The sequence below is a fragment of the Ceratotherium simum genome, chromosome 19, assembly GCF_057802395.1.
Source record: "Ceratotherium simum simum isolate JZ-2026a chromosome 19, ASM5780239v1, whole genome shotgun sequence".
NCBI lineage: Eukaryota > Metazoa > Chordata > Mammalia > Perissodactyla > Rhinocerotidae > Ceratotherium > Ceratotherium simum.
The window spans coordinates 37,911,807-37,938,981 of record NC_141918.1 but is presented as its reverse complement, the minus strand read 5'-3'; the positions used below and the strand labels follow the sequence as shown (position 1 = coordinate 37,938,981).

The 27,175-nt window shown below is 38.5% G+C and overlaps 1 protein-coding gene across 1 annotated transcript; it reads right to left on the bottom strand.

Moving 5' to 3' along the window:
* Positions 1 to 6,283: 6,283 nt before the first annotated feature.
* On the bottom strand, positions 6,284 to 27,175 carry RWDD1 (RWD domain containing 1). The gene is made up of 7 exons (XM_004422245.3): positions 26,989 to 27,175; positions 18,627 to 18,692; positions 16,285 to 16,415; positions 10,392 to 10,535; positions 9,553 to 9,685; positions 8,962 to 9,024; positions 6,284 to 6,579 (listed from the first exon to the last, which is right to left on the bottom strand). Exons 1-7 carry the CDS (start codon positions 27,059 to 27,061, stop codon positions 6,458 to 6,460), a joined length of 732 nt encoding a protein of 243 aa, XP_004422302.1. The 5' UTR covers positions 27,062 to 27,175; the 3' UTR covers positions 6,284 to 6,457.

Here is a 27,175-nt window from a genome sequence, read left to right as displayed (position 1 = left end):
TATTGAATCTTAGATGCTTTCTCTGAATCTATTGAGATGATGATGTGATTTTTGTTCTCCATTTGGTTAATGTGGTGTATCACATTGGTTGACTTGTGGATGTTGGACCATCCGTGTGCCCCTTAAATGAATCCCACTTGAATGTGGTGTATGATACTTTTAATGTATTGTATTCAATTTGCCAATATTTTGTTGAGGATTTCTGCATCTATATTCATCAGTGATATTGACCTGTAATTTTCCTTTTTTGTGTTGCCCTGGTTGGGTGTTTGTATCATTGTAATGTTAGCCTCATAAAATGAGTTACGAAGAGTCCCATCCTCTTCAAGTTTTTGGAAGAGTTTGAGAAGGATAGGTATTAAATCTTCTTTGAAGGTTTGGTAGAATTCACCAGAGAAGCCATCTGGTCCTGGACTTTTTCTTTTAGGGAAGTTTTTGATTACTGTTTCAATCTCTTTACTAGTGATCAGTCTATTCAGATTCTCTATTTCTTCTCGATTCAGTTTTGGGAAGTTGTATGATCTAAGAGTTTATCCATTTCTTCTAGGTTATCCAATTTGTTGGCATATATCTTTTCACAGTATTCTCTTATAATCCTTTGTATTTCTGTGGTATCCATTGTAATTTCTCCTCCTTCATTCTGATTTTATGCCATCTCTTTTTCCTAGTGAGTCTAGCTAAAGGTGTGTCAATTTTGTTTATCTTTCCAAAGAACTTGCTCTTAGTTTCATTGATCTTTTCTAATATTTTAATCCCTATTTCATTTATTTCCACTGTTTTTTATTATTTCCTTCCTTCTACTGATTATGAGCTTTGTTTTTCTTTTTCTAGTTGTCTTAGATCTAATGTTAGACTGTTTATTTGAGATGTTTCTTGTTACTTGAGGTATGCCTGTATTGCTATAAACTTCCCTCTGAGTACTGATTTTGCTGTATCCCATAGATTTTGGTATGTCTTATTTTCATTTTCATTTGTCTCCAGTGTTTTTTTATTTCTCCTTTGATTTCTTCATTGATCCAGTATTTGTTCAGTAGCATTTTGTTTAATTTCCACATATTTGTGACTTTTCCAGTGCTTTTGTTTTAGCTGATTTCTAGTTTCATAACATGTAGTCAGAAAAAGTGCTTGATATTATTTCAGTCTTCTTAAATTTATTGAGATTTGTTTTGTGGCCTAATTTGTGATCTATCCTGGAGAATGTTCCATGTACATTTGAAAAGAATGTGTATTTTGTAATTTGGGAATGGAATGTTCTGTATATGTCTATTAAATCCACTGGTCTAATGTTTCATTTAAGGCTGATGTTTCCTTGTTGACTGTCTGGATAATCTATCTATTGATGTTAGTGGGATATTAAGGTCCCCTATTATTATTGTCTTGCTGTCCATTTATCCCTTTAGATCTGTGACTAGTTGCTTTATATACTTTGGTGCTCCTATGTTAGGTGCACATATATTAACAAATGTTGTATCTTCTTGGTGGATTTTCCCCTTTATCATTATGTAACATCCATCTTTGTCTCTTGTTATCTTTTATTTCTTGAAATCTATTTTGTCTAAGTATGGGGACAGATGCTTTCTTTTGGTTGCCATTTGCTTGGAGTATCATTTTCCATCCCTTCATTCTAAGACTATGTTTCTCTTTAGAGCTAAGATGGGTCTTTCGGAGGCAGAATACTGTGGGTGTTGTTTTCTAATCCATCCAGCCACACTGTGTCTTTTGATTGGTGAATTCAATCCATCCATTTACATTTAGGGTGATTATTGATGTATGAGGGCTTGATACTGCCATTTTATCTTCTGTTTTCTGGTTGTTCCATATTTCCATTGGTTCTTTTCCCTTATGTTTCTGTCATTTTCTGTGCTGTGTTTCTCAGTTTCCTCTTTTTTTATATTTTGTGACTCTACTCTGATTTTTTGTTTTGTGATTGCCATGAGGTTTGCATAAAATATTTCATAGATGAGATAGTCCTTTCTCTGCTGACAGCATCCCATCTCCATTTGCCTATGCAGATTCCATCCTTTTCCTCTTCCCCTTTTATGTTTTTATTGTCAAAAATTATTCTTTTTTGTATTGTGAGTTTGTTACCAAATTGAAGTGGTTGTAGTTATTTATTTATTTTTTTGTGTGTGAGGAAGATCAGCCCTGAGCTAACATCCATGCTAATCCTCCCCTTTCTGCTGAGGAAGACCGGTTCTGAGCTCACATCTATTGCCAATCCTCCTCCTTTTTTTCCCCCAAACCCCAGTAGATGTCATAGTTGCACAGTTGTAGTTATTTTTAATGCTTTTTTAAAGCATTTTTCTTTACACTTTATGTTATAAAGCCTTTATGTTATAATTGTTTACTAATCTATTCTGATAGGGAGCTGCAATTTTCTGATTCTGTCTATTTATCACCTTGTTTACAGCTTTGTGTACCTTTGCCTTTTTGTTTCAGGTAGGAGAGCTCTTTTCAAAATTTCTTGTAAGGCAGGTCTAGTGGTAATGAACACCCTCAGCTTTTGTTTGTCTACGAAAGCCTTTATTTCTCCTTCATATTTGAAAGATACCTTTGCTAGGTATTCTTTTTTTTTTTTTTTTTTGAGGAAGATCAGCCCTGAGCTAACATCCATGCTAATCCTCCTCTTTTTGCTGAGGAAGACTGGCTCTGAGCTAACACGGATAGGGTATTCTTGATTGACAGTTTTTATCTTTCAATATTTTGAATGTATCATTTCACTCTCTCCTGGCCTGTAGAGTTTCTACTGAGAAATCCACTGATAGCCTAATGGGGTTTCCTTTGTAGGTAATTTGCTTCTCTCCAGCCACCCTTAATCTTCTTTCTCTGTCATTGACTTTTGACAGTTTTGATATAACATGCCTTGGAGAAAGTCTTTTTGTGTTGAGATAATTAGGTGTTCTTTTAGCTTCATGTACTTGCATGTCCAGTTCCTTTCCCAAGTTTGCAAAGTTCTCAGCTATTATTTATTTAAATAAGCTCTCTGTTTCCTTCTCCCTCTCTCTTAGTTCTGGGATATTCATTATCCTTATGTTGTTTTTCCTAATTGAGTCGATATTTCTCGTAGAATTCTTCCATTTTTTAAAAATCTTAATTCTCTCTCCTCTTCCACCTGAATCATTTCTAGATTTCTATCTTTCAGCTCACTAATTCTCTCTTCCATATGATCTGCTCTATTTCCAATGCTTCTTACTTTATTCTTCATCTCATTTATTGTTTTCTTCAGCTCCAGAATTTCTGTTTCATTCTTTTTTAGAGTTTCAATCTCTTGGGTGAAGTACTCCTTCTGTTCATTAATTTTATTCTTGAGCTAATTGAAGTGTCTTTCTTTTTCTTCTTTTTTTTTTTTTGTGAGGAAGCTCAGCCCTGAGCTAACATCCATGCTAATCCTCCTCTTTTTGCTGAGGAAGACCGGCTCTGAGTTAACATCTATTGCCAATCCTCCTCCTTTTTTCCCCCAAAGCCCCAGTAGATAGTTGTATGTCATAGTTGCACATCCTTCTAGTTGCTGTATGTGGGATGCGGCCTCAGCATGGCTGGAGAAGCTGTGCGTCGGTGCGCGTCCGGGATCCGAACTGGGGCCGCCAGTAGCGGAGCATGTGCACTTAACCGCTAAGCCACCGGGCCGGCCCCTGCAGTGTCTTTCTGAGTTTTCTTGTAACTTGTTGAGTTTCTTCATGAAAGCTAATTTGAATTCTCTTGTCAGTTAGATCACAGTCTTCTGTGACTTCAAGTTCCGTTTCTGGAGACTTGTCATTTTCTTTGTGTGATACTGTGTTACTGTAGTTCTTCATTGTACTTGATGAGTTATTTCTGCCAGCACATTTGTGGTAGCAAACACCTTCTTATTTGGGTAAGGCTTTGGTTACTTTGATTCTGAGCTGTTTCTGATTGTATTTGCAAGTCTGTGCTTTCCACTCTCCACTGTGTATTTGCAAGTCTGTGCTTTCCACTCTCAGCTGCCTCTGCCAGAGATGTCTTCATGCCCTCATTGTCCTGCTTGCAACTCTGAGGTTGCTGGTGCCTTGCTGCTTACACTGTTGCTGCAGTCACAGGGGTCACCACTGGGATCACCAGACTGCTGAGCACTTCTGCTGCTTCTGGGGTCGCCTGGGTCACAGGTTCCCCCCATGCAGTGGGGGAGGAGGGGGAGAGTGGGGTGGGACCTTGGGTCATAGGCACCTCTGGCATGTCCAGGTTTATTGAGTCTGCAGGCGCCACTGCTATGGATAGGGGTGCCAAAGCAGTGCCGCTGCTCCCCGGTTATCTGGGGGTGCTGGAAACACTACTTCCAGGAATGCTAGGTTCACAGGTGTCACATCACTGCTGGGTGGGCAGGGGTCATGGTTTATGGGCAATTGCCACTGCCATGGGGGGAGGGGTACCTAGGTGGCAAGAGCTGCCGGGATTCCTGAAACCTCTGCTCTCCAGCACCTGTATGGTTCCTAGAACCTCAGGTCACAGGCACTGCCACTGCTGCCAGGGTCTAGGGTCTTATAGGCAGCCTCTGCTGCTGGTAGAGCTGGTGTCACATGCACTGCTGCCAAGGCTGGGTCACAGGCAGCACTGCATTCCTGAAGCCTCTGGTCACAGTGCCACCTGCCACTGCTGGAGGAGGGAGAGGGGCTGAGTTGCAAGTGCCACTGTGGTTCCTACAGCTTCGGGTGTCCAGCACCAGTGCGATTCCTGGAACCTCAGGTCATGGGCACCACTGCCACTGCCAGGGGTATTGGGATGTTGGATGCAGCCCCTGCTACTGGGAGGGCCAGGGACAAAGGCACTGCCAGTGGGGGAGAGGAAGGGTCACAGGTATCATCGCGGTTCCTGGAGCATCTGGTCACAGGCCCTGCAATGATTTCTGGTGCCTCTGGGAGCATGGGCTGCCTGGATTCCTGGGGCCTCCATTCATGGGTGTAACCTCAGTTCCTGGGGCCTCTGGTCTCAGGTGCACTCACAGTTCCTGGAACCTCTGGTCTCTGAAGCTGCTGTCACTGCTCCCCTAGTTCCACCACCTCCAGGAGGTCCATTCCACTCACCGTCAGATGTATAGATGTATGGATCTCAGGCATTCTGGTGTGCTGTGCAAAGTCCTATGTTAGTCCTATGTTGGCCTATGGATGTCCTACTGGTTGTAACTTAGAGGGGAGAGACAAAGGGAACAACTCACTCCACCAGGATGCTGACATTGCTCCTCACCATTGCTATTCTTAACTTTAACTGAACCACTGTTTTGGGTTCTTATGTATCAGCTGATCAATTTCAAAAAGGACCTCTTCCCTGGAAAAGCAAAACCTCACGTAACACAAACTTTTAGACTTCTCTCTGCATAAAAATGCTGAACAGTGCTGCTATTCCCTTTTATTGGTCTGGAATCAAGGCTGGTGAAAAGTATCAAACTCCTCAATAATAGTTTTGTTTTAAATAATTTGATTTTAATCATAGTCTGACTCCAAAAATAAACATGAGATTGATATTGCTGTTTGTGGGTATGTGGTATATATATGAAGGCAACCATTTGCAATAGCACAAGTGATTTCCTATCAAAGTTAAAATTCAATCCTCCAAAACTGCAGTAACTTGCATAAAGCCTGGCTCTCCTACATAGAGTCCCCAAGTCAATCATTCCCAATTAGTATGAAGGAGGTCTCATATGTGCATGGACGTGGATGAGTGGTTTTCTTGTACATAGTGTACAACCCCAAGAATTCAGACCCCTTCAAACTGGTTAGTTAGAAAATTAGGGGAACATCACAATATATAGTCTTCATAACTGTAGGAGAGTGGTTCTTAATCAGGAGTGTGCATCAGAATCACATGTGTCACTGCATGAGATTTCACTATTTTAAAAATTCAGATTGAGGCTCAGTGTTTATTAGCCTAAAGTGAGAAGGGCCTAAAGTACACACCTATTAACAACTCCACAGATGATTCTGATTCAAATACTACTATAGGACTAAAGTCCATTTCACTCCTGACTACTATGGACTTCTCGTTTTATTAAGACTTGAATTTATCATGCCCAAAGGCTAGACTTCGGAATGCTTAATGTTCTATTCACCTCAGTCTTCCAGTATTTCATATGACTGACAATACTTGGAATTCAAAAGGCACCACTGTCTCCAGCATACAAATTCTGAGTTATTCCAATTCCTTTTATATAAACCCACACCTGTGCACAGCAACAGCCTATCTTCAAGTCTTAGTGTTATAGGCAGGATCTCTGTCCAACACTAAATGTTTTTAAATATGTAACCTTCTTCTCACTAATAAGAGGAATTGAACATTTTATATTCGAAATTTTAAAGTCAGTTTATTTAGTTTAATGATGAAAGCTATCAGAAGAATATTCTCCTGAAAATTATTTTTTCTTAGAAAAAAAGAAAGGAAAATCAACACCCTCTCAGCATAGCCACAGATGCTGTGGCAGTCAAGCCTCTCTGCAGACAGGGACAGTCCATTAGTCAGTCAAGTCACTCTCTGGGTCAGCAGGATTGTAGTCTGGATCATCCTCATCGTCCTCCAGCTCCAAGTCATCCATTTCCTGGAACAAAGACTCATCTACCTCCACATTATTTCCAGCTGCAAAAGACAAAAGTTTTCACATTCAGTCTTACACTCGGGAATAAAACAAACAACTCATTGGCAATACCAAACAGAAACTTCTAAATGTGCATGTGAGGCTCAAGTGACGAAATCCTAAACTACTACTGCAAATCATACCAACAGTGATTTGTATTGGTCAGCAGAGACATACACATTTTAAAAGCAACTTCATGCTTCCAGTTCATAGTCTAAAAAATCCAGTTATTAAAAAAAAGCCTTCCTAGAATGAATTATTTATGATGTGGCATACCATAAGTTGAAGACAATGATGATGTCCTGGTTATACAAAGCTGATTAACACTGACCATACTCTTCCAATAGTGGCAGATACGTACATCATTCAAGCTCAACTAAACTTATTTAATTAATAGATTTAACTTGATCTTCACCCTCACCCAGTTCCCCTTGTAACCAATGGCATGCCTTTCCAAGATTCCAAATATCTAAGCCCTACAGGAAGCAATACCTAGCCTTTGTATTAAACATCTTCAGTCTTCATTTTGTCTGAAGTATATGAAGGTACAATATTACAGTAGTCTTAAATCACCAAAAATTGTTCATCTTCCTTCTCAGACTCTAGCCCACTGACATTCCACTCAATGAGAATGAGTCTTGCTTCAAGCCTTTGAGCAGTTCAGTAATAAAAAATAATTTGCTAACTTTAAGCCAAAGAATAACTGACTGGGAGAGGTAGTGAAGGCTTCACAGAGCAGAGGACATTGGAAATATCTTCATGATAAATTTGAATCCACCAAGAAAAAGGTTCAGGATGAAGTAATTCTAGGTAGAAGTATATGCAAAAGGCAGAGAGAAAAGATAAGACCTTGAGTACTTCTAAGTGGAACACAAGATTCTTGAGGAAAAATATCTGGAGATAACACAGACTGAAGGATTGTGTGGGTCAACCTTTTCCTCTAGGCAGTAGGGAACAGTCAAAGGATTTTAAGGAGAAAAATGTCATTATTAAATATGAGTTTTAAAAATACCATCTCAGAGGCAATGACTACAGAGTAGTTAAGGACACCAGAAGGAGGAAGAGACTGAAGCACAGAGATAATTTAAGAAACTACCACAAAAGTCCAGGTGAAAAACAACAAAACTTGCAAATCAGGAGGAAAGAGCTGATAAGACATTTCAGAGGCAGAATCACCAGACAGCTTTTGGTAAGTTATTGGGTATGAGGAGATATTTGATCCATTAGATAGGGAAAGGAGTCAAGAATGAGTGAAGACATAAAATTCTTAAAGTGCAAGAGAGAATAAGACAAAAGCTTTTTGGATCTAGAATTTCTCAACAAAATAGGAGGTCAAATGAGTTCCTAAAGTGAGAGGAGGATAGATGAGGCTAAGGACATCCTTGTTGTTTTTTGTTTTTTGGATTTTTTTTGAGACTATAAAAATCTTGGAGTAAGAATGTAATATGTTATTTATATATATATAAAAATATAAAATATATAAATATTTATTTATAAATATGTATATTTATAAATATATAAATAATATATATATAAAATGCTGAGTGTCAGTAAGGGCCCAGCTCAGGTTAAGAAGCATGATTTAGCAATGGGCCACAGCAACATTGATTCTTAACCTTTTCCAGCAAACAGTCCAGGAACAACGTTGAAAGGCCAGATGCTAGAGGATCCCCAACCAGCAAGACGGGCATGAGAGAAGGCTCACGAAGTGCAGGACTCTAGGGTGCTATCGGAGGTATGATAGGATGGAGCCCAGTTTAAGAAACACCCTTGGCCATATGCTCCATGAGGGCAGAGAATTTGTCTATACTGTTCTCTGCTGTATCCTCCGTGGCCAGGACAGTGCTCAGCTTATTGTAGAGGTTCAATAAATATTTGTGGATGGATAGATAATGGATGGAGAGAAGACTGAACATGGGTAAGAGTCAGGATAAAAAGGAGAAGGAAAGCATAAGGGACTTCATGCTCCAAAGACAGCAACAGTACTATGAAATGTAAGATTTCTGGTTGGAGGTTATGCTAGGAGTTCCAGATTTGAGGTTTTTATAAAGCTCCATGACAGACCATGGAATACAGTTTCCACAGATTTATGATACTAGAAATTGGAGGAAAACAGGTCACCTGAGTCACAGTGGCCCATTTTACTAGCTGTTAGAGGCTAATATGACCATAATCATTTATATTATCTTTAATGTTAAGTTATCAGAAAACTTTAAAAAATACTATAGTGTAACGTATAAATTAATCAAACATTACAATTTATTCTTCAAAATGTTATTTCTTTATCGCCTTGGGAGGAAAATTTTACATTATCACTCTGATTTTCATGGTTTAATATTAAAAACAGCATATCATGTACATGTGGAATTCTAATATTATCTTACCATCCTCCAAGAATTGGATATCAGATGTGTCAAGATTATGATCTGTTTCAAATAGCTGTTTCCCTGAAAGAAATAAATATGTTTATTTCAAATGACATAGTAGTCCTCTATCCTCTTAAAAAGGATCTGTAGAGTCCTACAACCCTCTTAAAAAGCATAATAATCCAAGAAAATAAGTCTGAAAACCTGTTTTTCTGTGAAGTTCAATAAATTTAGGAACTCAGTAAGTAGCTAAGAGGCACATGAAATGTATCTGCATTAAAAAGAAAGAAGTGAAAACCTAGTCTGCCTTAGAGTCCTAGAAAAACAAAGGGGTTTGACCCTACAACTTCTAAGGCTTGTGATCCTGAAAATCATGATAGCTGTATCTTGGAATCTATCTATTGCAATATTGAGATCAAAGATAAGCAATAAAAAATAATTATAATTTGTATGAAGAAATATCATCACGTAGAGAGAATGTTTTCTCTTTTTGTCCTAGATGCCTAAGTATATTATTTTCTTAGAGAAGTCTGTCCAAATGATCCTCTTGCTATGTAAGAAGTAACACAGGAGGGTTTGGAGGTAACAGGAATGGGGAGGGGGTCATACCACTTAATTTATTTTTTCCTGCTTGTTCTTCTTCTTTCATTCGTTTCTTTTTAATTTCCAAGAGTTCTGCATCAAACTTGGCCTTCCAACTCAAGAAATTCTCAATTGTAACAGGAGTGCCATGAAATAATTGCTTAGAAAATAAAAAAGACATATCACCAGACAAATGAGACATAGTTTAAAAAATAAAGCCTAATGATCTTCTAGACGAATGAAAAGGCACTTATAAGAAAAACATAGAAAAATTAACGTTTCAAGTTTTGAAATATTTAATCTGATTTCCGCCTGCACTCGCTACTCTCATTGGTCTTGGAAATTTATTCTGGAAAAGTCCATTTTTTATTTGTATTACAAAAAACAAAGATAACATGCAATGTATCCCCATTGCTATTCACTGTTAAGAAGAAAGATGTTGCTGTCAGTAGTAATGTGTTTTGAACACACATCAATTTACAACACTAACATCATAGCTTACCTTTTGTAGTCCATTTCAGAATTTGAGGTTTTCTTTACATTTAGTGAGTCTTTAAGTCACTCTGGTGAGAGCTTTATAATTCTAAAATCTATACCATAAGTGAAATAATGTATATTTCTTGATTTTATCTGCATGAGCTTTACTAACTAATTATTAATCATTACTCGTGCTATGTCACCAACTAAATAACAGATTTCCAAATTTTACTTAGTAAAGATTTGCTAAAATTTACTTTTGTATATTTTTGTGATTTCCAAAAAAATTACTGAAATTTCCAAAAACAAAAATAAAACACAAAAAAGCCAAACAACCAAAAAAATCAGATTTAAAGAATAATGTAAGAAAACATGGATCCTAAATATACCTTTTCGGCTTCTTCTGCTTCTTTTTCTTTCTGTTTCTTTTCTTCTTCCCTTCTGGTTTTTATTTGATCTACTATTTCATTTAATTTTTCTTGCACAGCTGTCACTAAAGTAAAGATCATCACCATACCCAGGTTTTCTTCTGCCTGTGTAACCAAAAAAAAAAAAAGCTGTAGTGAGAAACACACTTCTCAGAAAAATTAAAGCTAATCAATGAAAAAGTGTTTTGGCATAATCACTAAACTCCATACATTTATAATATGATTACTAATTCAGTTACACTATAAGTTCAGACATTTGGATAAATGATCATTTAGGAACTGAACATAAATATAAATAACAATATCTTCAATTTAAAAATTCATGTAATTTGCTATATCTAACCTTAAACTGATATTTCAGTAAATTCTGTTTAACAATCATAAATGTAGGTGGAACTCAGATAACCTTTTCCTACAGTAGCTAGCAATAGGAACATCAGTTCTCCAGCATGTTTTCATTATTTTAGTCCTTTTTGGGTATTTGTAGCTGTGAAAATGAACTCAATTTTGAGGCTGAAGTGATTTACCTTTATCTACCTTTTTTTTCTTTCAATTTGAAATGGTTTAAAATCAAATATAAAAGCATCTCCAACTCATGAAAGGGATATAATTTCAACAGCTATTTGGAAGTTGGTCATTTGAAAGCGGAATAAAATAAAACAAGATATCTTGTTTATCCACAGAAACAAGATAGGTTTCCAAGGAAGCAGACAAAACAAAACAAAAAAAAACAAAATATACAAGCCAGAATTCCATTCCTAGAAGCAGAAGACATTTCCAAGCATTCCTTTGACAGGGCCGGCCTAAGCAGCATTTGAGTGGGTATCATCTCCTGGGCCCTCCATGAACACAAGGCTTCAAACTAGCTTCTGTAAACCTTTTTTTTTTTTTATTGCGTTAACATTGGTTTAGAACATTGTATAAATTTCAGGTGTACATCATTATACTTCTATTTCTGCATAGATTACATCATGTTCACCACCCAAATACTAATTACAACCCATCACCACACACATGTGCCTAATCATCCCTTTCACCCTCCTCCCTCCCCCCTTCCCCTCTGATAACCAGCAATCCAATCTCTGTCCCTATGTGTTTGTTTGTTGTTGTTTTTATCTTCTACTTATGAGTGAGATCATACAGTATTTGACCTTCTCCCTCTGACTTATTTTGCTTAGCATAATACCCTCAAGGTCCATCCATGTTGTCACAAATGGCTGGATTTCATCATTTCTTATGGCTGAGTAGTATTCCACTGTGTATATATACCACATCTTCTTTATCCATTTGTCCCTTGATGGGCACTTAGGTTGCTTCCAAATCTTGGCTATTGTGAATAATGCTGCAATGAACACAGGGGTGCTTGTATCTTTATGTATTGGTATTTTATGTTCTTTGGATAAACAACAAGCAGTGGAATAGCTGGATCATATGGTAGTTCTATCCTTAATTTTTTGAGGAATCTCCATACTGTTTTCCATAGAGGCTACACCAGTTTGCACTCTCACCAGCAGTGTATTCGAGTTCCCTTTTCTCCACATCCTCTCCAACACATGTTGTTTCCTGTGTTGTTAATTATAGCCATTCTGACAGGCACGAGGTGATATCTCATTGTAGTTTTGATTTGCATTTCCCTGATAGTTAATGATGGTGAACATCTTTTCATGTGTCTGTTGGCCATCTGTATATCTTCTTTGGAGAAATGTCTGACTCAGGTCTTTTGCCCATTTTTTAATTGGGTGGTTAGTTTTTTTGTTGTTGAGGTGTATGAGTTCTTTATATATTTCGGATATTAACCCCTTATCAGATACATGGTTTGCAAATATCTTCTCCCAATTGTTAGGCTGTCTTTTCGTTTTGTTGATGGTTTCCTTTGCTGTGCAGAAGCTTTTTAGTTTGATGTAGTCTCATTTGTTTATTTTTTCTATTATTTCTCTTGCCCAGTCAGACATGGTACTTGAAAATATGTTGCTAAGACTGGTGTCGAATAGCATAATTCCTATGTTTTCTTCTAGAAATTTCATAGTTTCAGGTCTTACATTCAAGTCTTTAACCCATTTTGAGTTAATTTTTGTGTGTGGTGTAAGATAACGGGGCTTTTCTGTGGTGTCTCCATGCTAACCATCCTAAATCTGACTGTAAACAAACCTCTCTCCTGACTGCTAAACCCACAATAAAACTGTCCACTGGCTAGTGACTCAGATGTACCACAGGCATCTCAACACTGAAACCATCATCTTCTCCACAAAACCTATTTTTAAGTTCTCCATCTCAGAGAATGATACCACCATCCACCCAGCCTGAACATTCCCATCCCATCATAAGCTCTATCACTGCCTTTAATCTATTCTTATACATCATTTAAATCAGTCTATTGTTCTCTATCAACTTTGTTATTACCCGAACCTAGGACACCATCATCTTCAGCCTGGAATATTATAAGAAACTCCTAACTAGTCTTCTTAAAACCTCTGGTCTTGTCAGGCCTGACATCAATTTCTCTGACCACTCAATATACACACAAACTGATCTAGTCAGTCTCTTGTTTAAAATCCCTCAATAGCTTCCCAAACCAATCAGGAGCAAGACTGTATTTTTCCTTTTTTTTTTTTTGGTGAGGAAGTTCGGCCCTGAGCTAACATCTGCCAATCCTCCTCTTTTTGCTGAGGAAGACAGGCCCTGAGCTAACATCCATGCCCATCTTCCCCCACTTTATATGGGACCCTGCCAACGCATGGCTTGCCAAGCAGTGCGTCGGTGCGTGCCTGGGATCCGAACCGGCGAACCCCGGGCCACCGCAGCGGAGCGCGTGCACTTAACCGCTTGCGCCACCGGGCCGGCCCCAAGACTGTATTTTTAAACAGTTTAGAACATCTTTTGGGAATTAACTTCTTTAGTTCCATCACGTATTACCACCAACCTCAAGTTCTAAGCTCAAGTATTAGTATCACTGCATGTCGCGGAAGGAAATAATGATCTTTTCTCTCTCTCTCACTTCCATGCCCCTTAACAAGCTGGTTCCTCTACTATGAAACTCTTCTACTCCCTTTATAGCCTAGTAGTCTTCCTTTAGGTCTCAGCTTCCTCTTGGAAGCATCTCCAATGCCTCAAGTCTATGTCCACTCATATAATCCTGTACTTCACCCATCACAGCATTTTTCATACAGAATAATGATTTTCAGTTTGCTAGTCCATATTCCTCACCAGAGTATAAAATCTATGAAAGAGGGGATGGTGTCTATCTTGGTTACTTAATGCTTGAGACATTCCAAAAACAAATCCCAGCAGGATCTCTTTTTAAAAAGTTAAGTATTCCAACAGAAAAGAAAAAAATCATTCATATGGAAACCAGACAACTAGAAGTCATAAGAAAAGATTTCCACATCACTAGTAATTGAAGAATTACAAATTATAATTGTATACTATTTTCATCTTGTCATCATTTTTTTCTTTCTAAATGAAAATATCTAGTGTTAGCAAATGTGGGCAGACACCTCAATGGCTGTCGTGAGATCATCACTTGGCACAACCATTTTGAAGGTCAATTGGGCAGTGTGTACGAAATTCTTAAATACATATACACTTTTTTGTGTGTGTGTGTGAGGAAGATCAGCCCTGAGCTAACATCCATGCCAAACCTCCTCTTTTTGCTGAGGAAGACCGGCTCTGAGTTAACATCTATTGCCAATCCTCCTCCTTTTTTTTCCTTTTTCTCCCCACAGCCCCAGTAGATAGTTGTATGTCATAGTTGCACATCCTTCTAGTTGCTGTATGTGGGACGCCGCCTCAGCATGGCCAAATAAGCGGTGCATCGGTGTGCGCCCGGGGTCCGAACCCGGGCCGCCAGTAGCACAGCGTGCACACGTAACCGCTAGTCATGGGGTCAGCCCCGTACATATACCCTTTAATCTAGCAATCCTACTTCTAGAAAATGCTGGATTCATATACTCATTATTAATTCATTCTTTTCATCTATTCAAAAAATATTTTGAGAGTCTACTATGTGCCAGGTGCTAGAGATTCAATGGAGACTCTGCTCTAAGGATTCACAAATAGTGATATATAAGAATGTTCAAAGAATTGCACATTAAATCAGGCAAAATGAGAAATAATTATAAGTTGTTTCAAAAAGGATATATGCATAATTATATATACAGTGAAATTCTATGCAGTTATCAAAAACAATGATTCATATATATGTTTACTAAAATAGAAAGATGTCCACATACATTATTATGTGAAAAAAAGGATGTTATAAAACATTATGTATAGAACGATATAACTTGTGGTGGGAGAGGGGGACTATAATAGTGTCAAAAAAAGAAGTCTGGAACTATATCACACCAAAATGTTAATAAACAGTTATACCTCATTGGTGATATTAAGACTAATCTTTATTTTCTTCTTCATGATTTTCTATATTTTTTGAGTTTTTTGTAATATGAACTTATTATTTTGATAATTGAAAATTAATACTATTTTTGGAGAAAAAGTACAAATATTCCCTCAACACATCTGATCTCAGGTAAGTATCAGGAAAAAAACCCAAAACTTCCTTTTTGAAAGGAAGGAGTTTGAGTATAAATAAAATATAAAACACACAGAAAAAAATCACTCAGATCAAATAATTTACATTAATATATGACTAACTAAATATAACATACTGTCCCAAGTTCTCTGCAATGTTTTAAAATGAAGCATGTTAAGTCAAATGATATTAGAATTAATAGAATTTCATACTGGGTAACAGAGTGAACAGGGCCCAGGAACAGCATAAATTCATGTGTGATATATCTTCTTTCACTCTTCATTCCCTAACAGCTCCAGATCCTTTTAAAATATCAGCATTCAGAGGACCAATAATCCTTGAAATATACAAGTCACATTTATGTTGGAGACATGTTTTCTGTCAATTTTTCTTAAAACAAACAAAACTAGGACTTCTGATTTTAAGATGGCAGAGTAAAGATTTTACTTGCTTTCCATACTCCCTACTCTGAAGAACCCAGGAAACCTTTCTGCCCAAGCAAGAGACTGTGGGTAGCCCATCCCACCACAGAACTAAGCAAGTAAGAATTTTCCAATAGCCATTTTTTCTTCCACACAATCTCTCCTCTTGCAGGGATCATAAAGCATTGTGCTGTTTGTAAGCTTAGGGAAAAGGAGAGAAAGGATTAAAAAAAAAAATCACCAGGGGCCAGCCCCGTGGCATAGTGGTTAAATGAGCGCACTTCGCTGCGGTGGCCCAGGGTTCAGATCCCGGGTGCACCCCGATGCACTGCTTGTCAAGCCATGCTGTGGTGGTGTCCCATATAAAGTGGAGGAAGATGGGCACGGATGTTAGCCCAGGGCCAGTTTTCCTCAGCAAAATAAAGAAGAGCATTGGCTACAGATGTTAGCTCAGGGCTGATCTTCCTCACACACACACACACAAAAAATCACCAGTCCTCTTCCTAGGTTATAGGCAACTGCACAGGTCAGAGGAGTTGGGAGTTTTAATTTTTAATTTTTTTTTAAGTTGGAATTTTTAACTGCACATAGGACTGGAGATTCTGAGAACTAAATCAAAACTGTTTGTAATTTAAAGTACCTATCAGACTTTTATCACCTAAAATCACAGGGCTGACTGAGTTTCAAACAAAGGTATAGGGACTTCACTTATTCAAATTTTAAAGATATAGTGCAAAACAAAAAGATGCTTTGTGAATATACATATATATACGTAATGAATTCTGCTTGTTCAATGTACTGTTTATACATATTTAATAGCATTTTCTGACTCTTGAAATTAATGTGTAATATTTAAGGACAATAAAATAATGCCATTACAAAACATAACATGTTATTTCCTTACCTGTAATGCTAATAATTTTAAAATGTCTGAGACATCATTATCTTCTAGATTTTCCTGGGAGAATATTTCATAAAGGGGAGCTTCATCTGGGTATTTTTCACTGTATGTAAACTTAAGGGTAGTCTGGACAGCTAAAGACACAAGACAAAAGTTTGATATGAATACCTTAAAATGTAAAGTATAGAGATTCAACATCTTTGTTGAATCAGTAATTAATTTACAATGTGTCAACGAAAAGTAGCACAACAGATTTTCCTGCAGAGAAAAACAAAGTTACTATGAGGCCAGACAGATACTTATTAACATAAACAACACAGACCACAAAAATAAGTGAAAACAAATGACAGGAATACCTAAAATCACTTCTAACACATGAAAAACATTAACAACTTATTAGTATTTTACCATATTGCATGTCTGAGACAGAGGATGGATAAAAGCCACTCTTTTTAAAACCTTCCTTAGGATGAACAAAAGGCACTGAATATAACACATAGAAAAAGAACTAGCTTCTGCTCATTCTCAGGGCTCTACCAGAGCCAGATCCAGTTCAGAGGATCTGGCTGTAGCCCTGGAGTCTATATTTCTATCTGCACAGTGCCTGCAGGGCACTGCTAAGGGGTTGCCAGAAGACATGGATTTGAATTGGACAGTTAGAGAGGTTGCTGAGAAACTTTTAACCTGACTCATCTATACTTTCTCACTCACTCTTTTGGCCTATGCCAAGTCTCTGATCTGACACTTGTACGGAGTGAGCTTCCTACAGGCACATCAGTGCAAGGGATCTCCCTGCAGCCCCACTGGGTGAATTCTCAATTCCACCAGGCAATTTGCAACTAAGCAGCAGTGCCAAACATTTTCTGTTAAAACTTGTTAGTCATAACGATCCTTTGTCTAGATTTTACCTTTATTGTAACTCACATTTTAATTAGTAAAACCTCCTGATTTTGATTGATTTTCAAAGGAGGGAAAAAAAAAACACCTTAAAATATGCTGGTTTGATATTTTTGTCTAAATTTTTGTGTATGATGTCAATAAAGAATTTTATGAGTGAATGGATATAAGAAAGATTGATAGGTCAGTAAGAAATACATAGTGTCTTTTGGCATTTTTCTTTCTTTTTTTAAAATTAACATGTTTCTAGTTTTATAGCTAGAACAAGAAGTTTTTCTTTAATTTACTGATTCTACTATATGATGTAAGTATGAATGTAAGACATTCATTACAGAAACTAGGAATACATTAAGGGAAAAATAAAATCAATAATAATCCCATCATCAGGAACAGATCACTTACTATTTTGATATATTTAAAGTATCTTAAAAGTATTTTTAAAAACATAAAGTACTTAAGGTATCTTTCTATGCATATATTTAAATTTTAAACAAAATGTAAAAGAATGCTCATGTTGTATTTAAGATTTTATATACATAAATATCTATATGTCTATAAATATACATGTAAATAACTGTATCCAACATCCTTTTAATTCAGATTTAAGTAATAACTCAATGCTAAACTCATTTTCAATTGTACAAGACAGATTTAGAGTTATCAAGTGATACCACTAAAATTGGTATTACTGAATGCTCATGGCAGTACTTAAGTTGACTAGCTCAACAGGAAAAAAGAAACCCTTGGGGTTAACACCAACTTATATAACTTTTTAATATAATTAGAATATTAACTGACTGGACTAAAGGTGGAAATGAACTTTAGACACTCTGCCTCCAAAATCTGCTAAATTTAAATTAATTTATTTAATTTTAATTTATTAGTTTTGTAGCTACTTTATTTCAATTTGTATGTTTGTCTTAGTTCTATAATTATATAATAGTGTTTTTTATCTGGTTTTATGTATGTACGTATTTAAATAACAATAGAATATCCATCCTAAAGAGAGAGAGAAAAACATGCAGATAGGTGTTTACCCAGCCCAATTTATAATAGCAAATGTCCAGCAAACAATCTAAACATCCAAAGAGAAAAAACAGTCATGGAAAAATACAGTCATTCAATGGAATACCACATAATCACTGAAATATGTGCGCATGCAAAGTCTTGTTTTGGACAAAAATCTCCTACCTTTTCTCCATCTGCTGTATTGTTAATGATTCTGTTTCACTTTTAAAAACTAAGATTATTGTGTCAGAATATATCTCACTGACTTCCTCGAACCAGAAGTCATGTTCACATAGTAAATACTGACTAGAAACACACAATATTTATACTAGACTCTTAACAGCACCTTAGCACCTCCACACCTGCAATGCCCAGCACAGTGAGTAAAATTCGCGCGAGAGAGGCTTAGAAAAACCACAAGCACTTCTGATCAGACTTACTTTCATCATTTTCTCCAGCCTCAGATGTCACAGTAATGGTGAAGCTGGGTGGATTTTCTGATAATACTGCAAGAAAATATACACAGAGCTTATGTTATTAAGATGCTTCCAAAGGCAGATGCTTTTCCTTATTAGCAAAATATCACTATTTAGTCCCAGAAACTGATCCCTAGCCTGTATTTCCATTTCCACAAATACGGAATGAATAGAAGATTCAAATGATAAAATGCCCATCAGTTTTCTATTTAATTCTAATGTCTTTAATGTGGAAAGAAATACCTATTGTAGATACCCTCTTGGAGTTTTATCAAATCAATTAAAATAATTAAATAATTTACCTTTTAATCCACCTATACATGGAAAAGTACATTCTAAAAAGCTCCCAAATGGGGCGGCAAAAAAAAAAAAAACGTGGGGCCAGCCCGGTGGCGTAGTGGTTAAGTTCGCGTGCTCCAATTCGGTGGCCCAGGGTTCGCAGGTTCAGATCCCGGGCACAGACCAACGCACCACTCATCAACACATGCTGTGGCGGCATCCCATATAAAGTAGAGGAAGATGGGCATGGACGTTAGCCCAGCACCAATCTTCCTCAGCAAAAAAAGAGGAGGATTGGCATCGGATGTTAGTTCAGGGCTAATCTTGCTCACCAAAAAAAGAAGAAAAGTTTGATGTTTCTCATCAGAAACTATCCACTGATAGTCAAGCTTATCACTAATTTTTATACTTATATATCCTGAAGCATAACTCAGAATGTCCATGACAAACAGTAAATATTAACTTGTTAAGAGTTTGTGTCTGCTAGCTATCTCTTTCTCCCACATCATCTCTAGAACCAAGCTTTATTCTTTCACAAATTATTAAGCCTCTACCATCTTTCATGGAATTATAAAATTAGTCATGAATCCAAACATCAAACTGCTTAAAATTTGTTAAGCAAGACATGTAAATCAACATTTATATAAATAAGACAGCGTTATATAGCCTTTTACAGCCTGATGTCTACCTGATACTATGTGTCTGTTTACTCTATTCTCCCACAAGAAGACTGTAAAACTCTATGAGAGCTCCTAGATCAGGGCCTGGCAGTATCTAGAAACTCAATAAATTTTGGCTCAATGAAAGAGCTAAACTAATGGAATGAAAGGAGAAAAATGAAAACAAAGAAAACTTGTATTCAGAACCATTACAAGAGTAAACACAAAAAACCTGAGCCACCCCTAACTGCTGCCAAGCCCGTGAGAAAAGCCTTCCTCCCTCAGGGCGGGGAAGCACTGGCTCCTGTCAGGTTGGTAGCAGCTCATCAGCCTCTTTCTGAAATGAAACAGCAAGGGGATGTCTGAAGAAGTCACCATGGGAACTACTCAGCTTTCCCTACTCAAGAACTTCTGAGGCCTTTATTAAATATTCATTATCAATAAAATTTTCAAGATGTATGCCTTCATTTCAATTGAAGTTTGAAAGCACTTGAAGCAATGATGAACATCTATGATTACTAGGAAGGGGTTTGTCAGGAGGATAAAAGATTCGTTGGACTCATTCTTTTTTTCTTTGAGGAAGATTAGCCCTGCGCTAACATCCGATGCCAATACTCCTCTTTTTGGCTGAGGAAGATTGGCCCTGGGCTAACATCTGTGCCCATCTTCTTCTACTTTATATGGGACACCACCACTGCATGGCTTGACAAGTGGTGCGTCAGTGCGTGCCCTGGATCTGAACCTGCGAACCCCGGGGCTGCCAAAGCGGAGCACGCACACTTAACCACTTTGCCACTGGGCCAGCCCCCACTGGACTCATATTTTAACAGGCCTCAGGCAGCCCAGCCCATGCTGAAAAATTCCCTGAAAGGTAATTATAATAAAGCTTTTATAATACGATTGGCCCTATCTTTTTTTTAACAAATGTGTATAAAATACATTTGATGTATTTCATTCCTATTTCTTTTCATGACAACTTTAGCATTTACATGTCATGAAATGTAAACACTGCAACTATAGAAATAAGGGTTCAACTTAAAGACATTCCAACTTATTACTATTTTCTAGGACTCCACGGGGCTGTAAGTTAGGGGTCATCTATACCTAATAACAACAGCTCACATTTATTGAGCATTACTTTGCACCTGTGCTGTGCTATGCATTTACATGAAGATCCTTTAATTTTCACACCAAGACCATGTTATTCTATTACCATATTTCACCCAATTTAAGATGCCATCAAGTATGAGATGCACCCTACTTTATGTGTCACTAAGAAAGAAAAAAGAAGTTGCCAATTACACTATGATATGTAATTGATTGTAAGACAAATTCATATTTCAGACATGTTAAAATGTATAAATACGTCTTAGAATCAATTAAATATAGTACCATCCCAATTTTATAGATGTGGAAACTGAAATAAAAGAGCTTTTAAATAATTTTCCCAAGGCTATACAGCTAGGAACTGGTGGAACTGAATAAACCCAATAGTTCCTTCAAAAAGAAAAAATGTTTTCCAGCAGAAAAATTCCAGGCAAGTCATTTGAGGTAGACTGTAAATTAAGGTGTATTGGTAAGGAGAGACGGAGAGAAGGAATGTAGGTGAGAGGAACACGGCAGCAAGGGTATAATGGTGGGAAAGCTTAAGGAATATATAGGGAATAAGAAATTATTCCATTTGGTGGACGTATGAGTGGGTGAAGAAAACTACTTGAAAATATAGTTAAAAGTTCAGTTGTGGGCAGTATAGTTTCTTTAGCAGCAGTAATATGGTCAGAATTTTATTTCTAAACATAGGAAGATAAATCTAGCAAGAGTGCATAAAATTGAAGGAGACAAACAAGACTAGAGGCAGGATGAAATTAGCTGTTGAAATCGTCCTGGCAAAGTTAATGAGGTTCTGATTTAGGTTGGCAGCTATGGGAATAGCAGGGAACAGGGAGGAATCTAAGATGGTGATGGATGACACTTTGAATTTGCAGGCAGAGGATGGTGGTGCCACTAACAAAAACAAGAAATACAAAAAAAAAAAAAAATCAGATATGATACATTTGAAGGACACAGAGCACTGTCAGTTGGAGGTGTTGAGCATGCAATCAAAAATGGGCAAGTGGAGCTAAAGAGAGGTGCTTGAATGGAATTTGGGATCATCCACAGAGAGGTGACAGCTGAAGCCATTAGACTAAATGAGGTCACCACACAGAAAGCAGAGAGAGAAATAAGGGCCAACACCAGCTTTGTAAGGAATCCTAAATTTGGGCAACAAAAGTAAGAGAAGGAAAAAGTGCCAGAGATTAAAAGAAAAGCAGCAGCCATGAAAAGTAAAAACAAACTCAAGCAAAGCCTACTTTATTTGTGAGGCCACCCAACTATGGAGACCCATGTCTGACATGCCAGTGTCTACAATGTGCAGGGTCCTCCTCTGCGTAGCTACGTGGGGGGAAATGGGTGCTGAACCGTTGGCCTATAAGATCATATCTAAATCTCTAACATGGCCCTTTGTGATCTGGTCTCTGCTTACTTGCCAGGTCTCATTTTCCATAACTCTCACTTTATTTTCTAGCAATATCTAGCCACTTGTCCTTTGAACACATTTTGCTCTCTCAGAGTCATGCTTCTGCACATGCTGTGCCCCTTCCTCTGGTTTCATTCATTTGTTAACTCCTCATCACCCCTCAGTTCTCCAGAACAACTCAGACCCTCCCCTCCTCCTATGCTCTCGCTGCATCCTATACAAAGCTCCATGAAAGAAGCATCACACTGTGTTGTAAATTACTTATCTGGTGTTTTTTCCCCATAGACTGAGCTTCTAACAATGCATACAGTAAATATTTGGTAAATGAGGAAACCAGTTGGTAAATGAAGACATGGGGATGGCTAGCAAGAACATCACTGAACTGCCTAGAGAGCCAGAGAGAGTAGGGAGGCAAGATGGACAAGAAAGAAGTTGATGAACTATCAATCCATGAGAAATCACGAAAGCCATATTCAGAAAAAGCATGGCAATGAAAACACTGCAGGGCTACAAGTTTAGAGACAGAATGAAGAATTTCAGAGGCCAAAATTTTCAAGACGGCATTCCAAAGGTGTAGCTACGGCCCCATACAGTTGAAGGAAATGGAAATCAAAACTGTTTGTTGATAAAGAAAGAATTATGAAGCCATATTATTAGAAGAATCAGCAACTAAGATGGTAGATTTCTAGTAAAGAGTATCTTATATTTGTTTAACAGTTATAAAGTATTTACACTTAGATTATTCCTCATTAAACAGATAGGGAAACTGAGGCTTAGAGAGCTGATATGATTTGTCCAAGGTCACAGAACTAATATCCACTAAACCAAGCTGCCATTACAGAGAAAAAACTATGAACCAGGTACAACAAAAAAAAGGATACCGGAGAACACTGCTAATATCCCCCAATGTCCACTCTCCCCTTCTTCCAGTTATACCAGTTTTCACTGAGCATATTGACCACCCAGAATAAACACTACATTTCCCAGCCTCCCCTCTAATTAGGTCTCACCCAGTTCCAGCTGATGAGATGGAAGCAAATAAGTCCTTTGAGAGTTTTCAGGAAATTTCCTTACGAAACAGCTATCTTGCACTTCTTTTTTTCCTTCATTCCTTTATCTGTCCTACTGCTTGGAAAAGGCACGCTGCCTGTTTTTTTATCTTATTTATTTATTTATTTTTTGAGGAAGATTGGCCCTGAGCTAACATCTGTTGCTGATCTTCCTCCTTTTTTCCTTTTTTCTCCCCAAAGCCCCAGTAGATAGTTGTATGTCATAGTTGTATATCCTTCTAGTTGCTCTACGTGGGACACTGCCCACATGAGCAGTGAGTAGGTCCGTGCCCAGGATCCGAACCCGCAAACCCCGCAAGCCGCGAAGCAGAGCGTGCAAACTTAACTGCTACGCCACCGGGCCCGGCTCCATGCTGCCATCTTGACCATGAAGGTGAGACTACCTCTTAGGGATGACAGAGAACTAAGAAAAAGCCTGGGTCCCTGAAGAATTCTTGGACTAGAGCTACACAACTATCTTTTATGTGCAAGAGTAATAAACTTTTACCTTTTTAAAATCACTGTTATTCGGAGTTTTCTGTCACAGCTGAACCTAATCTCCCCACCCCCCAAAAAGCCATGGAAAGGGAGATAACATTCCAAGGCTTAGAGATGACTAAACTAGGAATGGGAAAGTTACTTAAATGGACATGCAAAGATGAATAATGCCTGAGTTCTGATGAAGGAATAGTCCCATTCCAATGCCTTACTGTGAGTTGGGGTAAGTAGAGGAAAGATAAGCCGTCACGAAAGACACCAGATTTCTAGCATTGTGAGTGGATCAGAATACTTTTGAGAAAAAGAGTCAGATTGTCCGGCATAGAGGAAGGAACTAGTGGAGGGGCAGGAGAAGGGTTAGGTGACGTATGGGCTGGTGATGGTAAACTGGACAGAATTAAGGATTTTGTTAAGAACAGAGATAATGGAGATAGTAGCAGAAAGGTACACTGAAGGGAGACAAATGACATCAAGATTTTCACAAAGAACCAGACAGCCCACATTAAAATCAGTCCCTTTGGGTCTTAGGGAGTGTCTGTCTTAGAAAAACTCCTTTCACAAGATGACCTCTGCCCCATCTCTTAGATGCAATTATAACTGTTACATGCTCATGGCTGCTACTTAGAGGTAATGACACAAGCAAATACAGGATTATGTGCACCTCTGTGTAAGACCAAACAGAATTAAGGGAACTTAACTTTTGGTTAGCCTGAAGCCAACCAATTTGTTCCAAGAAAACTGCCCATTACCAGAGACTTAGATACAGAAATACAACCAAATTCTACTACCTTAGCAGGACCTCGTCAAGTGAAGCACTACTGAAGGAGAATGTGGTATCAGGAGAGCCATTTATATTTTGGAAGACTAGTTTTTACGAGTATTGGATCAATGTGCAATCAAGCTACAGAATAGGCAAAAAAGAACAAACTGCATTATGATTTGTTATAATTCACAACAAATCCAAGAGTGGACCAAAAGCTCTCTGCAAATAGTCAAGCAATCAATTCCGAGGTTAGGCGAAGTCTATGTGGCTAGGACTATGGGCTGGCTGGATTGTGCCTCTTCAGCACCCACAAGGGGGTCGTGATTAACAAAGGCTTCTCTGTCGAGCACTCAGCCATCTATTAAAAAAAAAAGTATATCTACTTCCTTCATCAACAGCATTGAGTATTTACGAAATCTAATATTAAATGTGATTCAAAATCAAGTTAGAAAACTACCCACTAGTGTTCCTCCACAAAGTGACACAAGTAAGCTCTCTTTCTTAAACCTGGTACGAAAATATGAAGTATGAAATCATCAACACAAAAGAAGGCTGTAAAACAGTAAACCCTGCAAAGCCTCACGATTTCAAAAGATCAAACATGGAAACCTTTTACTCCAAAGTCCTCTGCCTTTTCCCTGAGAGGTTTCATAAAGAACATGATCATGAGTAAGGCAAAGTTCTGGCAGAACTATAAATCAAGACATCTCATTTTAATTTACTTACTGTAAAGCTTGTAGGAATGCTGATACGAATTAGAGACAGATGGGCTCAGCTGATACTACAGAATACTGGAATTCGCCCAAGATTCATAAATTATCTTTATTACCCTGGCTCAGAATCCTCAAGCCCTTTTGCATCTGACAAGAATCTCACATACTGAACTATCTCAGAGTCTAGTACAATTTGAAAGATCCACACAGTTGTTTGAGTGTTAAAAATGTATCACTTTTATAAATGCTTACATGCACAGTACTTAATGAGGGATACCTTATGTCCAAAGAAATGAAAAGAATAACACATTTTATGCTTTCTTAACTCTGCCTACACAGTGTTCATGCCTGTTACATTTCCAATGTACTAGAAATGACCAAACATCACGATTAAGAATATAACCAAAAAATGACCCTATATTCTATTTTATCTAGACAATGACATATAAACAAGGATAGAGAAGGGAGCCAGACTCCATACACACTCACCCAGTTAATGACACTCTCAAACCCCTCTTCACTCATCCCCTTAACATCCTCACAGCGCAGCTGTACTGCTGGTGAGAGAGAACATGAACAGGACTGGAGCTATACAGGGATAGCTGAGAGACATCTGCCTGTTGGCAAAGCAGAACAAAATTTGCTACCATTGAAAGCAGTGATCAAAAGGTGGAGCTAAGAAAACTAAGCTGAACAATGAAAGGGAGAGATTGAAGTTTGCAAGTTAAAATAACATACCTTACACTCTGAATTCTAACAATCAATGATGGACGACACTCAAAGGAAGGCATGGGGAATGAAACCCCACAGATCTAACTTCTATTCACTCATATTGGCTCTATTTGATCACATCTCAAAAACTGAGTATGTGAGAGAAGCCATATTGATACAGTTATCTTGCAGGATTTTCAGACTCATCTGAAACACGATTTAATACAGAAGAATTCTCTTCCTTTAAAATGTACCTAACGAACTTCTCAAAAATATTTTATATTAGCCCAACCTACCAAGTAATCTTCTGCTCCCCCTCATGCCAGCTGGAGCTAGATCCCAAGTCCTACATGTCTGGAAGGTAAAAGGAACAGGAGAGAGTTCCAGACCTAACTCGAAGTCCGGCCACTAATTTGCTGGCCCACCCAGAGCAAGCCACTTACCTTTCCTGCGCCTCCACTACCTTGCTTGGAGCAAGAGGAAGCCAAATGGATGAGGTCTAATATCCCTTTTAGTTTAAGAACCTGTGAATCCACAAGGGAACTGAAATTTGGGCCACCTCGTTCATTGGGCATTCTGCAGAATGCCAGAATATTAAAAAAAGAAAAAAAAAAGGGCGGGGGGAACCGACAAACTTCGGGGACAACGCTCCTCTCAAAACTGATTCTCGGTCAGCACTCTGAATCCCACAAACTTGAAAACATCATCGTACGAAAAACAGCTTCTATCTGAATAAAGGTGAAAATCTGAAAACTGACACCTCTGAGACCCTGGAAAGACTGCTACGACTTGGAGTATCTGGTTTCGCGTATTTCACTAAACCCTGGGTCGCTGTAAGTGACACAGAAACCAAAGTGCCTCCGACCGAATTCCAGGCCTGACACTCTCCGGGGACCTCGCCACCTCGCCCGGACCTTTAGATGTCAGGGAACAGCGGAGAAGGGGAAGCCGCCGCGGAGCTACGGGTAAGCCTGAACATTTGGGAGAAGAACCTGAGCAGACAGTGGAGGGCGAGGTGGCCACGCGGCCTCGCTGCCCTCGTCTCCATCCCAGCCCGGGCTGCCGAGGGCCGCGGCGGCTCCAGCCGGTCCCACTCCACCCCTGGGTGGCTGCGGGCCCGCGGCCGCGGAAGTCACCTGTGAAAGAGTCGGGGTAGATGGACTCCAGAGCCTCCAGCTCGTTGCGCTGCTCCTCGCCGTAATCTGTCATCGTGACCCTCGCCGCTGCCCATGGATCGCCCGGACACCCGGCGGCGCGCTGCAGCCGGGACCGCGGCCGCGCCTGGAGGGCGGGCAGCGGCCGGGCGGGCGCAGGCGCAGAGTC